Raw genomic sequence first — 16389 nt, 5'->3', positions numbered from 1 at the left:
GACCTCTGTAGTGAGGGCCCGGCGCATGTACACTGTGCAGAGCGCTCTCTCCTGATTCACAGCTCTCACGTCATCAGGATGTGAGAGCTGTGTGAAAACTTCAGGCGCATGCGCTCTGCAGACAGGGCGCTGCGCTCCGAGGGCATGTGACTCCATGTCACTAGGACGTGGAGTTGAAGAAAATTAATATGCAAACAGGGGCGGGCTTAGGCCCCTTCCTCCGGCACCCAAAGAGATATGTACGCCGGGGGGCCGCCTTCAAAGCGCTACTGCAGAGAGGACAAAAGGAATTTTAACGGGGGAGTACTCAGCGGCCAGTGCACACACTAAAGTAAGTGAACGCTTTATGGACTCCTGTTCACCCGCACTATCACCCAGTATATTGGGTTTAATGTGGGTGAACTGGCTGACCGTTTTTCTTTTAAAGAATGAATGGCTTTCTGGACCAAAACTGATTTGGAAAGTAGAAATTCTTTTATGTGTAACCTGAATAAACAATTTTCTGTCATTTTTAGGCTTCAACTCAAGTGGAGTTGATTATGGAAAGGAGGCTGGGGTAGAATCCCGTTTTAAGCAATGGACGTCCATGATGGATGGTTTGCCTTCCTCAGTGTCCCAAGAAGTCAATCTATCTAAGAATGGTAAGCAGGGTTTTTATGTTAGTTTGTTAATTTGGGAGGCTTTCCTGTCTCCACATTAAAGGATATCATTTATTGAGTTTACACTATAACTTGAAGTGAATTTTGTGCGAGATGAAGTGATAGGGTAAAAAGCCCTGCTCTGATGGCAGCTACTTTCCTCAAAATACTACTGGTCTTACCTTCATTCCTATGCAGGGAAGTATTGCCACAGTGGATTATAGGTTAAGCAGTAGAGTTGTGCTTATTTGGTGATTTTTGGACTATCCCCATCAGGGACATTTAGAGTATATCAACAGGGTATGCTGTAAATGTTGAATAAATGCAGGTTGCACCTATGTTCATTTTGAGGGTCTTCGGCCTAGTTGCATCAACAGAGGTGGCTAGGAAGTGGTAAACAGCTGAGTAACCATTATACGCGGTTTACTAAACTATTATTGATGTTAAAAGGAGTTAATTAAACTATGTAACCCTTTTAAAGAAGGAAAAATATATATATGTATTTCCTTACCCTCAGGCTCCATTGCACCCCCTGGGAAGAATCGTGGTGGTTCCCCCTACAACCAGTTTGACATGATGCCTGGAGATTCTGTAGGATTGCATGGAGGGCCAACGGGTGACAGCTGGTTACCTGCCAAATCACCTCCTTCAAACAAAATGGGAAGCAAGTCAATTAATACCAGCTGGCCCCCAGGTGAGTCCCTTTTGAGTTTTAGAGTAAGTTCAGTGTATTCTATTTAAAATACAGTGTCAAAGTACACAACAGACATGCAAGGCATACCCTTTGTTTTCTACTATAGATTTAAAGGGGTACTCTACTGCCCCAGCATTCGGAACAATTTTGTTCCGAACACTGGGGCAGTGGAGTACCCCTTTAACTTATTTAAAAGGGTACTCCCGTGGAAAACTTTTTTATTTTTTAATTTTTTTTTATAAATCAACTGGTGCCAGAAAGTTAAACAGATTTGTAAATCACTTCTATTAAAAAATCTTATTCCTTCCAGTACTATTTAGGGGCTGTATACTACAGAGGAAATGCTTTTCTTTTTGGATTTCTCTTATGTCACAACCACAGTGCTCTCTGCTGTCCATTTTTGGAACTGTCCAGAGCAAGAGAAAATCCCCATAGCACACATATGCTGCTCTGGACAGTTCCTAAAATGGACAGCAGAGGTCAGCAGACAGCACTGTGGTCGTGACATCAGAGAAATCCAAAAAAGTAAAGCATTTCCTCTGTAGTATACAGCCCATAAAATGTATTGGAAGGATTAAGATTTTTTTTAATAGAAGTAATTTACAAATCTCTTTAACTTTATGGCACCAGTTGATTTAAAAAAAAAAAAAAAAAAAAAAAAAAGTTTTCCACAGGAGTACCCCTTTAACTCAAAGTTGTACATGCACCGATTTATGAAGTTTCAACAGGAGAATTTACAGCATCTGTAGTAAACATAATCATGGTCTTCGTGCTTCCTGCAACGTTAATTTTTCAGAGTTTCAACCAGGCGTGCCATGGAAAGGAATTCAGAATATTGACCCAGAATCCGACCCTTATGTTACCCCTGGCAGTGTGCTGGGGGGTCCAGCCCCATCTCCCATCGTAGATACTGACCACCAGCTACTGCAGGATACCCCAACAGGTAAGTTGTCATCATGATTATACAAAGCTGAATCCTCTGCTATGTGGTAACCTCATATTAAGTTCTTCAAACGAGTATCGAGCCATCCAATACTTGGTTTCTTATCCTAAGGATAGGCCATCACCATTAGACCAGCGGCGGTCATACTTCTGACACCACCACATATCAGCTGTTTAAAGGGACAGAGCTTGTGCAAGTGAACAGGGCAACACTGCAGTACTTTGTGCCAACACTACTAAATGTGAGGAAATGCAGGTACCAGTTCTGGTAAATATTCAAGGGGGTGCAGCACTGGAGCCCTTTAAAAGGGACTACTAGGTGTCTGACTTCTGCTGGCCTAATTTTATGTGTAGTTTAAAGTTACCGTATTTTTCGCCATATAAGACGCACTTTTTCTTTCCCAAAACTGGGGGGAAAAAGTCGGTGCGTCTTATATGGCGAATACAACGGCCAGGACCCGCGGCTAATACAGGACATCACCGATCGCGGTGATGCCCTGTATTAACCCTTCAGACGCAGCGATCAAAGCTGACCGCCGCATCTGAAGGGAAAGTGACACTATCCCGGCTGCTCAGTTGGGCTGTTCGGGACCGCCGCGATTTCACCGCGGCGGTCCCGAACAGTCCGACTGAATAGCCGGGTTAGTGCTTACAGGACACCGGGAGGGACCTTACCTGCCTCCTTGGTGTCTTCTCCGTTCAGGGATCCCCTGTATGGCCGGCGCTCTCCTTCCTCGTCATCACGTCATCGCGTATGTGCGTCGGCGTGCGTAACGACGTGATGACAGCGACGGAGAGCGAGGATACCCGGCTGGCAGCAGAGAGGTTCCGGAGCGACGGGGACACAGTGACAGCGATGGAAGGCGACATCCAGGGCAGCGGTGATGGGTCCGGAGCGGCGGGGACACGTGAGTATTACCTCCTATGCAGTGGTCTTCAATCTGCGGACCTCCAGATGTTGCAAAACTAAAACTCCCAGCATGCCCGGACAGCCAACAGCTGTCCGGGCATGCTGGGAGTTGTAGTTTTGCAACATCTGGAGGTCCGCAGGTTGAAGACCACTATTGGGTTCAAAATCTTTAATTTTTTAGATTTAGCACCTAAAAATAGGGTGCGTCTTATACGCCGGTGCGTCCTATAGGGCGAAAAATACGGTATTTAGGGAAGGAGATTTCAATGCAAGCTAATATGTAGGTAAACTGCACAACAGTGTATTCTAGGTTTTACCATTAGAGGGCAGTGTCTCCTCATTGTCATGGATTTCATGTCCTTTTATGGAGCTCAGTGGTCATTGAGCCTGCTCTATATACGGCGGGTGCTTGCTGTATCTTAGCTATTGCAGCATATGCAGCAATGCCGAACGGGTTACCATGGCAGCCCTAGGCCTCTTGATGGCCTATGTACCTGAAATGGCAGATCTACTTGTACATTGTGCCTCAGACAAATTGTATTAGTCAGTAGTATTGTAGTATGGCAGGGTCCTGTAAAAGTAACCAGATGATTGCTTTTAGAAGTACCTTTGGGTGACTAAAAATGTTTTAAGTTTTTTTCCGGTTTTTTGGTTGTTTCCTTTTTTGCAGTACATTTTTGGGTAAAATGAAATATCTTTAAAAAGTACAATTGGTCTTACATACAGAGCCCTCATGTGGCTCTTAGGAAATGCATTACAAAATTAAAATAAAAATCACCTTCTGGGTAAAGGGTTAAAGAGAAAAAAAAAATCTGACAATAGACCATACAACGTATAGTAAGTCTTTGCTGGTATTTATCTCTCTTTTTTAGGGTCCACTTCTTCCCTCAACACCTCGCTGCCTTCACCTGGTGCCTGGCCCTACAGTGCCTCAGAGAATATCCACAGCACTTCAGGTATTTCCCCTGTATAAAGTCATATTGTTCTAATGTCATTGCTGGTTTAAAGGCATTTAAGATAATTGGATGTGGAATTATAAAGATGTCTTCTTCATTTCCCTAGCACTCTCAGCAAAGTTTGGAGATTATAAATCAACTTGGTCCCCAGACCCCATTGGACACAACCCCTCACATCATTCAAACAAGATGTGGAAGAATCAGATGTCCAGGAATAGCCCTGGGCTGCCTCGACCCCCTCCAGGGCTCACCAACAACCCCAAAGCCACCAACTCTCCCTGGAACAGCACAGCCCCCCGGTCTGCCAGAGGATGGGGGGCACAGGACTCCAGGATTTCATCTGGTAAGTGATATAGTGACTTTTGTGTTCTGACCCTTTTACCTCCTTGTCTTCTTGCATGAAAGTCTTTCTTCCATTTTATACTGTATTAACAGCCTGGATACATTCTTTAAAGGGATATTACCATCTAACGTGGATAGGAGATAACTAGCCAATGGGTGGCGGTCCAACAACTGGGACCACTATCATTCACAACACTATGGTCATTTGTTCTCCAGATGAGTGAAGCAGAAGTGTACAGTGATCCCTCAACTTGCAATGGCCTCAACATACCATAGTTTCAACATGCAAGGGTTTTCTGGACCATTGTAACTTGAAACCAGACTCAACATACAATGCTATGGCATCTGCGAAACATGTCAATGGCCGGTAGAACCAACCAAAATGGTCATTCACTGGTAAAACCCCTGTGTTCCTAAAGTGTATGCACTGACTGGCTGTCTGGAAGCGCCCCCTACAGTACAGGGAGGTATTACATGTTCTGTACTCTTTACCTGTACCAGGGTTAGCTGCTCCTTTTGACACCAAGTAAGGGCGGCTCCCTGTTACTTTTTAGGACATTGCGTGTTCTGTACAGGACCCTGAAGAAGCTCCTGTCCTCTACATAGACCAGTGTTTCCCAACGATTATGCCTCCAGCTGTGGCAAAGCTACAACTTCCAGCATGCCCGGACAGCCTTTGGCTGTCCGGGCATGCTGGGAGTTGTAGTTTTGCAACAGCTGGAGCCACCCTCGTTGGTAAACACTGAAACAGACAGTGATTACAGCTCCCAGCAGATCTTTCTTACTTTTATATGTAAGGATTTGCTTTATCTGTATTAGTTATCTACTTATTTATCTTTAATCCTCACTCTTTTTTTTTAAACTATTTTTGGATGATATTTTGGGGGCTTCAGAACCAATTACCAGGTTTCCATAGAGTTATGATCTCAACATACAATGGTCATCCTGGAACCGATTAATATTGTAACTTGAGGGATTACTGTACATGTTCTGCTTCATTCGTTCTCTATAGGACTTACAAACATTGACAGGTGCTAAACTGTGTGTTCAGAAGTCCTGTACACAAGAAATGGAGACTGAACATGCAAAAATGCCTCTCTATTTACTTGGGGGTCACAGGATCTCAATCTTGAGATATTTTACTGTAATTTTTTCCCAAACCACATCATGTTGGTATACTTTTAAGTTTAAGATTGCAGGAAGGTCATATGTATGGGGGTAGCTTTCCTACAGCAGACATTGGAGGGCGGAAAAGATTGGTTGTGCTGGGTTTCAGCATGTCTGGTCCTTCATTTCTTTGGAGATAAGCCGATACCCCATTGAAACAGATGTGCAGTGTCTGTAGGTCTGAACTTGAAACTTGAAAAGTAGAGTGAGGTAGGAAGAATGAAGATCCAGCACCGGAGTATCAGGTAAAACTGTAATCTTTATTGGAACCATACAGGATACAAAGTAACAGAGTACACTTGCCTACGCGTTTCAGGCAGTCCTGCCCTTAGTCATGGCATAAAAAACACTTCCATTGACATCCCTAAATATACCTATACAATCACATGATCAAAGGAGTGACGTCATACAAAAATGTAAAACATGCGGAGTGGATTTATCAGATGCAATGGAAATGGGGAAGTCTACATACATAAAAAGCATACATCAGGGATATGGATCGAACAATTACCTATACATAAAAGCATCTAGAAGTATAAAAAAAAAAAATTCTATATAATATGAAATGAAAATGAACATATCTAGGTAATAAATTCTAAATAGATAAAAAACATAACCAGGCAAAGTACACGACATAATGCATATTAATATGTGAGTATCAAATCTAGTCGCATGTTCATGCCCTGAGGTTCCCTTGTGTCCAATGAAAACATCCAGAAGGATTCTCTATTTCAGTGGTCTCAAACCTGCGGACCCTCAGATGTTGCAAAACTACAACTCCCAGCATGCCCGGACAGCCATTGGCTGTCCGGGCATGCTGGGAGTTGTAGTTTTACAACATCCGGAGGTCCGCAGGTTGGAGACCACTGCTCTATTTAGTAGGAGTCTTCTTGTATCCCCTTCTCTACTGGGTCTCCTGATTCTTTCAATGACCACCAGTCACACTTTGGGAGAGAGGTTAGGTGAATGGGTTGACAGTTTTCTACAGCCTTTAACCAAAATGACCCTAGTTTCCTTAAAGGGGTATTCCAGGAAAAGAAAACTTTTTTTTTTATATATATATATATATATATATATATAATATATATATATATATATATATATATATATCAACTGGCTCCAGAAAGTTAAACAGATTTGTAAATCACTTCTATTAAAAAATCTTAATCCTTTCAATAATTATCAGCTGCTGAAGTTGAGTTGTTGTTTTATGTCTGGCAACAGTGCTCTCTGCTGACATCTCTGCTTGTCTCGGGAACTGCACAGAGTAGAAGAGGTTTGCTATGGGGCTTTGCTTCTAAACTGGGCGGTTCTCGAGACACATGTCATCAGAGAGGACTTAGACAGAAAATAACAACTCAACTTCAGAAGCTCATAAGTGCTGAAAGGATTAAGATTTTTTAATAGGAGTAATTTACAAATCTGTTTAACTTTCTGGAGCCAGTTGATATATATCTAGATAACCCCTTTAAAGATACAGGACATGTCTTGACTATTATGGACAAGTTATAATGGGAGACTTCATACTCTTGGGCTACATGTGATGTTATATCATTGTATCCTTCCATCCCATGGGTACAGGGATTGAGAGCTTTAGCTAGACATATGGATACATATAGTCGCTACTCCCCTAATCTGAAGGAATTTATTCGGATGGCTATTGAATTTTTGTTAAAATGTAATTCATGTTTAACAATCAGTACTTCCTTTAGATTAGAGGAGCTTCGATGGGGGCTAAATATTCCCCATCGTTTGCAAACATTTACATGAGCCAGTGGGAGGAGTCATATATTTTCTCCGACAGTAACCCTTTCCATAACCATATCAAATGAATGGGCAGCTTCATTGATGACTTAATATTGGTATGGAAAGGTTCGGAACAGGAGTTCCAAAATTTTGTACAGTATAGTACCAAAAAACGATTTGAATCTAGCGTTAACTTCCACTTTCTCTAGGGATTCTATTCCCTTCCTAGATGTCCGCTTCTCCTCTAATAACAGGTAATTATAAAACCGGGGATGGGGGAGGCAATGGGGCAGCGGCGGCGGTGGTTGGACTAGGGAGGACCCCAGGACAGGCAGGGGGAGATAAGCGGGCGGCGGTGGTCTCTGGCCCCGCAAAAGCCTCTTAAGTTCATTGATTTAAAGCGTCCGCTTTAAATGATTCTTCTGCAGCGGCTTCTGGGAGGGGGGGGGGGGGTAATAGCCGATAACTTATACCGGAATATCGGTATAAGTCATCGGCTATCGGCCCGAAAGGTCACAGAATATCGGTATCTGTTGATCCCTACTCCCCGTACAGAAAGGAAAATGCTGGCAATTCCATACTGCAGGCATCATTGTGCCATCCTCGACAAACTATACTTTATATTCCTTACGGGGAGTGGCGTGGGCTTGGACCTAATTGTACCAAAGAGGTCACTTTCGATGTGAAATCGGACCAACTTTTTGAGAGGCTTCAAATTAGAGGTTATCCTGCTAAGCATAGGCGTGCGCAGCCTATTGCATTAGGGTGTGCACCCTAAAGCACAAACTCACGCCGCACGTGTATATGTCCGCCATTACCGGCGGGTCCCAACAGCCGGGACCTGCCGCACATGATCCGGGCATCGCTCCGATGCCCGTGGTTATGCTTAGGATGGAAATGTACGTCCTGGTGCGTCAAGTACCACGTCATCAGGACGTACATTTACGTCCTTCATCGTTAAGGGGTTAAATGGAACTTAATAAAAGGTATATTTTATCATATGGAAGGTCCCTATTCAAATCAGTGCCTATAAGGTATGTAGGTTGGTTTTTAGCTAGCTAGGTCAGTTGGTAGCTAGGTGGATTGGTAGTTGATAGCTAGGTAGATAGCATGTAGGCAAAGTCAGATCACAATACACAGTGTTACTTTACACTTTGTATGTTTAGTTCACAAATAGAGCAACTGATAGTCACTTCATACAATCATAGATGCAGAGCCTCTAGTGTTATTCTAAGTGCACATATAATTAGGTGTTACTGTTTCACATTTTGTGTAAACTGCGCATTCATAAACATAAGATGCATAACTTTGCCTTGATGTCAGGACCCTTGTATAGTTGCACAAAGTCCTGTGTATTACATCGGGTCCCTATATTAGCACCAGGTAATGTATTAATTGCATTAGTGCCTGATTAATTAAAGCATGTAGGATCACCTATGGCAATGTGAACGGAGCCCAAATACTTGAAACCAGCTATCACTACCTAGGAAACAGCGAAGTGCAATGGCAAAGTGTAATACAATCTGCAGCCAATGCATAACAAAGGAAGCTGTGTACATGTGTGGATTAGGAAATGGAGGGACGAGCACTAGTGCAATAGCGCATTGTTGGGACATCTGCAATAAAGTGAACAGTGAATACATAACCTGGTGCTAATATAGGGACCCGATGTAATACACAGGACTTTGTGCAATTATACAAGAAGGGTCCTGACATCAAGGCAAAGTTATGCATCTTATGTTTATGAATGCGCAGTTTACACAAAAAAAAAACAGTAACACCTAATTATATATGCACTTTGAATAACACTAGAGCAGTGGTCTTCAACCTACGGACCTCCAGATGTTGCAAAACTACAACTCCCAGCATGCCCTGACAGCATGCTGTCCGGGCATGCTAGGAGTTGTAGTTTTGCAACATCTGAAGGTCCGCAGATTGGAGACCACTGCACTAGAGGCTCTGCATCTATGATTGTATGAAGTGCACTCCATCTTTTGCTCTATTTGTGAACTTAACATACAAAGAACATTAAATAACATATAATTGGACTGCAAAATAAAGAGCAGTAATAAAAATTCATAGAAGTAACTGCATAATAGCGTGTCTATGTGAAAAGGGTCCAGTAGAGCAGTGTTTCCCAACCAGGGTGCCTCCAGGTGTTGCAAAACTACAACTCCCAGCATGCCTGGACAGCCAAAGGCTGCCCAGGCATGCTGGGAGTTGTAGTTTTGCAACATCTGGAGGCACCCTGGTTGGGAAAAACTGCAGTAGAGTAAGTGTGAAGTAACACTGTGTATTTTGACTAAAAGCCCCCCCCCCCCTCACCGGGTCACCACCCCACAGGGTCACCACCCCACACGATTCCCCATCCCAAAGTACCAAAGAAAATAACAAAAAAAACTCACCTAGTCCCACGCAGCGATCTCCTGAAGAGCCGGGCCGCGTTCTCTCTCTTCTCCACAGTGCAGGCGCTGATGATTGACGTCATCGGCGCCTGCGTCTGGGAAGAGGTCACGGCCTTCTCTGTACTGTGTGCGCACACAGTTCAGAAGCTCCGGCAGAGAGTGAACAGCTATAAATGCCTCCCTGGGTTAAATAGACCCAGGGAGCATATAATACAGCAAAGTCTGCGGGCAGAACTGGGGAGGATTACCCCATGATCTGTCCCCCTGCATGATTTTCTGGGGGGATGTGTCCCCCCCCCGATTCCTTCGTTCCCTGGTTATCCCGAATTTGACAGGAGCCTGGGCTTGATTAGGGTGTGCCCAGGCACACCCGGCACACCCCGTGCGCACGCCTATGCTGCTAAGGTTTTGGATAATGCTGAGAAAAAAAGCAAAGGGTATGGATAAACGTAATTTATTAACGACTGAACAGGTTAAATGCGTGGAGAGTAAGAATACTAACTAACCTATTTTTGTGACGCGGTATAGTAAGTAATTTCATGTAATAGGGAAAATCTTACGCAGGTATGTGCTGATTTTACAACCGATCCAATTCTTGATAAGGTTTTGAGTGATGGTTTCAAAATAGTGTCCAGAAAAGGTCCATCCATTGGGAACATTGTATCCGCTAGTATGTATACCAGTAATAGGAACAACAAAAACACTTGGCTGCATAATGCAGGAAATTGGAGTTGTGGCCATAACATCTGCGTTACATTAAACACATGGAAATACAAAAAGATTTTTGCTCATTCAGTAATGGTAAAGTGTTATGGACTACATAAAAGGTTAAGGACTACATAAATTGCAACACCGAGAATATAGTATATTTGGCTGTATGTGTGGCATGCAGTTGTCAGTATGTCGGCTGCACCTCCAATTCATTTAAAACTAGGGTACGGAGACATATATCGGATACTAGAAGTTCTAAGTTTAACATTGCAGCCTTATCTAAACATTTTAAAGATAGATATGAAAGTAGGGTTGATACCCTTACGAGTGATGGGCATTGAAAGAATCAGGAGACCCAGTAGAGGAGGGGATACAAGAAGAATCCTACTAAATAGAGAATCCTTTTGGATGTTTTTATTGGACACAAGGGAACCTCAGGGCATGAACATGTGACTAGATTTTATACTCACATGTTAATATGTATTATGTCATGTACTTTACCTGGTTATGTTTATTATCTATTTAGAATTTATTACCTAGATATGTTAATTGTCATTTCATATTATATAAAAAAAAATAGCTTTTGCCCGCAGCTTCGCTCGCGTTAAATTTGGGGTAACATAGATTTACTTTCTAAGATCCTATAGTAATGAGGCCTCTCTGGGTAAAGTCTACGGGCATCCAAACAACCCGAAACATTACATCTGCTGTTTCATGGAATTGAAGATCGACCTCCTTTGAGAACTTTTACAGAGTCTGCGCGCAGGGGAACCCGCCTTCTCGCGCTGCTTATATACTGCCATCAGACCTCCCATCCCGACCTCCCATCCCGACCTCCCATCCCGACCTCCCATCCCGACCTCCCATCTCGGCTCCCCATTTCCATTGCATCTGATAAATCCCCTCTGCATGTTTTTTAGATTTTTGTATGACGTCACTCCTTTGATCATGTGATTGTATAGGTATATTTAGGGATGTCAATGTAAGTGTTTTCTATGCCATGACTAAGGGCAGGACTGCCCAAAACGCGTAGGAGAGTGTACTCTGCGTTATTTTTGTGTACTGTACGGTTCCAATAAAGATTACAGATTTACCTGGGACTCCGGTGCTGGATCTTCATTCTTCCTACATTATTTTGCTGCGGGGAGGCGCTTCCATCCGGTTGGAGCACGGGTCCTGGAGTGGGGATTGGAGCTGCCTGAACCTCTTTTGTGCAACTCAAGTAGAGTGAGGGAACCATCAGCCAAACTACTGTGTAGATGAGGTAGTGGAAGTGTTTGGCCAAACTTGACTTGACTTTGGTCAAAATATATTAAACATCTTAAAGTGCTTTCATGTATTTAGAAGTGATTGTGGAATTTTTATATAGCAACTACTAAGATTCTTTAACTTTTATAGGATCTACCTGGAGTGATGGCAGTTCTGTGCGCCCTAGTTATTGGCTGATCCTTCTTAATCTTACACCACAGGTATGTTTAGGATTTGCCTGTAAAAAAATGGGGGTGGTCAATATTCTATTGTTTCCATTATATGTTTAACTTTGTCTTTCTAGATCGACGGCTCTACACTCCGGACGATCTGCATGCAGCATGGCCCCCTGCTGACATTCCATCTCAACCTCACCCAGGGCACAGCTCTCATCCGATACAGCACCAAACAGGAGGCAGCCAAGGCCCAGAATGCCCTGCACATGTACGTTAAGGGCACCTGTATGTTAATCGTGCATGGGTCGGAGCTGGACCCCATGTTAGAAGATCAATGGACCTTTAACTCCTTAATGACAAAGGGCGTACCTTTGTGCCCTGCGTCCCGCATGGGCTCAGGAGCTGAACTGACCCGTGTCTATGCTGGACATCACCGATCGCGGTGATGCCTTGCATTAACCCCTTAGAAGCCGTGATCAAAGCTGATCGAGGCGTCTAAAATAGAAATAAAAACCTGTCCTTGCAGCTCAGCAGAGCACCTGCAGTGTCGCAATCAGCTGAGAGGACATTGGGGGGGGCCTTACCTGCCTCCTCGCCGTCTGATCGGTCACTCAATGCTCCAGGAAGCCTCAGCAGTCTGGAGCAATCGAGTACTGCTCTATCCTATGGCAAAGCATTGGACAGTGTATGCAATCCGAGGATTGTATGTAGTAATCGCCTATGGAGATTAAAAAATAGTGGGAAAGAAATAATCATAATAAATGTGAATTAACCCCTTCCTTAATAAAAGTTTTATTCACCCACTTTTTCCCATTTAAAGAAATAAATAAAAAAACGTAAATATATGTGGTACTGCCGCGTGTGTAAACTATAAAAATATATCATTAATAAAACCGCACGTTCAATGGCGTAAAAGATGATCAAAATATCTTGTCAAAACAAAATGGTACCAATAAAAACTGCAAATCACAGCGCATAAACATGAAAACATGAGCCCTCACACATCCCCTTATACGTAAAAATAAAAAAGTTATAGGGGTCAGAAAAGGGAAATCTTAAACGTACTCATTTTCAAAAAGTTATAAAAATGTTAACAGAAATAAAACAAAATTAAACCTAAATAAGTAGGGCATCATTTTAATCGTATATGGACTTACAAAATAAAGATAAGGTGTCATTTTTACCGAAAACGGCACTGCGTAGAAACGGAAGTCGCCAAAAATTTCAACATGGCGTTTTTTTTTCTTCTATTTTGTTCCACAAATAATAATTTTTTTTTTCCGCCGTAGATTTGTGGTAAAAAATAAATAAATAAAAATGCAGTCATTACAAAGTAAAATTGGTAGCGAAAAAAATAAGCCCTCATATGGGTCTGTAGGTGGAAAACTGAAAGCGTTATGATTTTTAGAAGGTGAAGAGTTAAAAACGAAAGCGCAAAAATGAAAAAACCTTAGGGGGTTAACATTGTGTGTCTTTAGAAAGCATGTTATGAAGTAATTTTTTTTTCTTCTTTGGTTTTGCTTATCTGTAATATATTTATCATTATATTGTACAGGGGTGGGTAAATTTGGCGCACATAAGCAAAAAACCATAACTCACTTCAGAACAACACTTTGTATGATTCTGTTGCGCAAAAAATGTTTGACATTTCTGCGACATTCTTTAATGTCACACATGGTAGCAGATAATAGATGCAATGAATGTGCAGAATTTTTTCTTCCTTAATAATCATATTCTTCCCCCCCACTTAGGTGCGTTTTGGGTAACACGACCATCCTGGCGGAATTTGCAACGGATGAGGAGGTGAGCCGTTACCTTGCACAAGCTCAGCCGCCAACTCCCTCTGCTCCTGGCGCAGGCTGGCAGCCTTTGGAAGTGGGACAAAACCATCAGGCTGAACCGGTAGGACCAGCCCTTAACCTTTTCGGAGGGACCACAGGGCTGGGACAGTGGAGCAGTGGCGGTGGTGGTAGTGACCTGCCAGGTGTATCTCTATGGGGTACTCCAAGCTACACATCCAGCCTGTGGGGGGTGCCCAGCACAGAGGACGCCCATCGGATGGGCAGCCCCGCCCCTTTACTACCCGGTGATCTATTGGGAGGAGGGACCGACTCAATATGAACTTTTGAACTTTCAACTCTGACCTCGTGACCTTTCAGAGCAGCAGCAGCACTAACTTGACCTTTTTTGTTTGTTTCTTTTTTGTTTTGTTTTTTCAAAACTTGCAATAAATACATTTTTTTTTTTAAACTAAAAAGAGGAAAAAAAACTAAGTTAAATCAGGCGGGTGTAAGTTAAGACTCCTGATCGCCAATGTTACAAGAGCCTGCGGTCACTATCAAAGTGGTTGTATTTTTTTTTCCTTCCCTGTCTTTTTTTCCTTTTTTTTCCTTCTTTTTTATTTTTTACTTTTTTTTTGTGCGCTTGCAGTTTCCTTCCCCTCCCCCCAATCGGAGATCAGAAGAAAAGGGGGAGGGAGGAGTTCTGAAAGAAATGGTCTGGGGGGAGGGAGATGTTGAAAATGAAAGAAAAACAAAAAAAAAAAAAAAAAAGGACAAAAACACATATCAGTCTTGAAATACTTGAATAATGAAAGCCAATGTTGAAAGACAATGTGAATTCACAAAACCTACCATTTAAGAGTCATTTTGTGCTGGGGGGTTCAGAGTGGGGTGTTTTGTTTTTATTTTACATGGCATTTTGGGACTGCTGAAAACAAATTATGTTGGTGCAAAAAGTTATTTTTTTGAAGATGCAGGGAAGAGGGGTATTTAAAAAAAAAAAAAAAAAAGAAATAAAAAAATGAAAATTAACCAGTTTGCTGCCAGAGCGGGCTGTGACATGTTGCACATTAACGCACTAAAGTTCTCACTGGTAGCAAAGTGCTTTACCCATTCATAGAGCTGTTTGTTTTCAGGGTAAGTGAGTGAAATGCTCCTCTAACATGCATTCAATGAACATTTCAAGGTAAAATGTGGCAACATAAGCACCTATTTCTTTCCCAGCTTGGGATTGGGGAGGGGAGGGGATTTTTAGCATGGCTGGCAAAGAAAACCAAATTGTATCATGCTCATCTTGTATTGCGTACTGTGACAGTCATGCGTTTTATTTTGTCTCTTTCTTTCACCCGGTTGCCCATGTGGGCACACTTTCAAAGATGTAATGTAAATATCCAAGGTAAAAAAAAAAAAAAAAAAAAATTGCCTGCCGGATGGGGGAGGGGGGGGGCATAGGCTTTCAATTCAGTGGCGATAACATAAAGCATACTCTCCCCCCAATGTGTTAGGTTGTTTTCGTGTTGGTTTATACCCTTTCATGTTATGTTCCTGGGAACAATGCATATTACAGTGCATGACGTCCGTAGGATCCATTTGTTATATTTTGCTGCCAGAGAGGCCTTCATTTTCTAGATATGTTCTGGTAACAGAAGGGTCAATGTCTGAACTCTGATCTCTTATTGGTGGCACTTAGAATTTATAGTTCATTGTTGCCTCTTGGATTCTTGGATGTCTGTCTCAAAATGCAACTTACAAGATGGCCGGTGGCACAGCGGACTTCACAATGGAAAGAACAGCACTTGGCGCTCATCTATAGGGTAACTCTGCATTGGATTTTCTGAGATAAACTTAAGTGACGGCAATGCACAGAAATTGTTTATTATTATTATTATTATTATGGGCTTGGTTTACAAGCCGTCTGTAGTTGCTGCATATATTGCACTGCCAGTCTAGATACCTGTACCTAAACCATTGCTTCTGTCTCCACCTCCACTGAATACCAGTAACAACGCTCATGTGATTCCCAAAATATCCCTTTAACACTGCAACAGGCAAAAGTAAATGCAAGCTGAATCTCTCCAGGTAATCCGCACCGTGGGGGGGGGAGATTTATCAAAACCTGTGCAGAGGAAGAGTGGTGCCGTTGCCCATAGCAACCAATCAGATTGCTTCTTTCATTTTCCACAGGAAAACCTGTGCAGAGGAAGAGTGGTGCCGTTGCCCATAGCAACCAATCAGATTGCTTCTTTCATTTTCCACAGGCCTCTTTAGAGGCCTGTGGAAAATAAAAGAAGCAATCTGATTGGTTGCTATGGGCAACGGCACCACTCTTCCTCTGCACAGGTTTTGATAAACCTCCCCCCCTGTGTGTCTAATGTTTTCCTTCTGGGCCTGTAAAACTCACAAAATACAGCCCTACAAAAGCCATAGGACTGTATTATGTAACACGGGTGACAACCACACATTTGAATACATTGGTTGTGCACAAATACAGTTTTACAGGCAGAGGTAATACAATACCAATTTTGTATAATCTGCTGCTACCGTATATTGCTCCTTTTTTGTTTAGTTTTTTTTCTTAATAACATGGATATGTATATTTAAAGCTGTCCTCTTCTTACTATGAGTGTTATTATGAGGGGGAAAAAAAAAAAAATATATATATATATATATAAT

The 16389-nt window shown here is 42.5% G+C and overlaps 1 protein-coding gene across 1 annotated transcript in view; it reads left to right on the top strand.

The window, feature by feature from the left end:
* The window catches only part of TNRC6B (trinucleotide repeat containing adaptor 6B), a 151588-nt gene extending 135619 nt beyond the window's left edge, over positions 1-15969 (top strand). Inside the window, exons 17-24 of the mRNA XM_056524012.1 lie at positions 516-641; positions 1156-1332; positions 2129-2275; positions 4057-4140; positions 4247-4483; positions 11910-11980; positions 12064-12203; positions 13687-15969. Of these exons, the coding sequence (XP_056379987.1) occupies positions 516-641; positions 1156-1332; positions 2129-2275; positions 4057-4140; positions 4247-4483; positions 11910-11980; positions 12064-12203; positions 13687-14056 (1352 nt within the window). The 3' untranslated portion in view covers positions 14057-15969. The remainder of the gene's footprint in view (positions 1-515; positions 642-1155; positions 1333-2128; positions 2276-4056; positions 4141-4246; positions 4484-11909; positions 11981-12063; positions 12204-13686) is intronic.
* Positions 15970-16389: the final 420 nt, after the last annotated feature.

This window comes from Hyla sarda, chromosome 6 (assembly GCF_029499605.1).
Source record: "Hyla sarda isolate aHylSar1 chromosome 6, aHylSar1.hap1, whole genome shotgun sequence".
In the NCBI taxonomy this organism is placed as follows: domain Eukaryota; kingdom Metazoa; phylum Chordata; class Amphibia; order Anura; family Hylidae; genus Hyla; species Hyla sarda.
The sequence above is the reverse complement of the archived record's forward strand: the minus strand, read 5'-3'. Positions and strand labels throughout refer to the sequence as shown.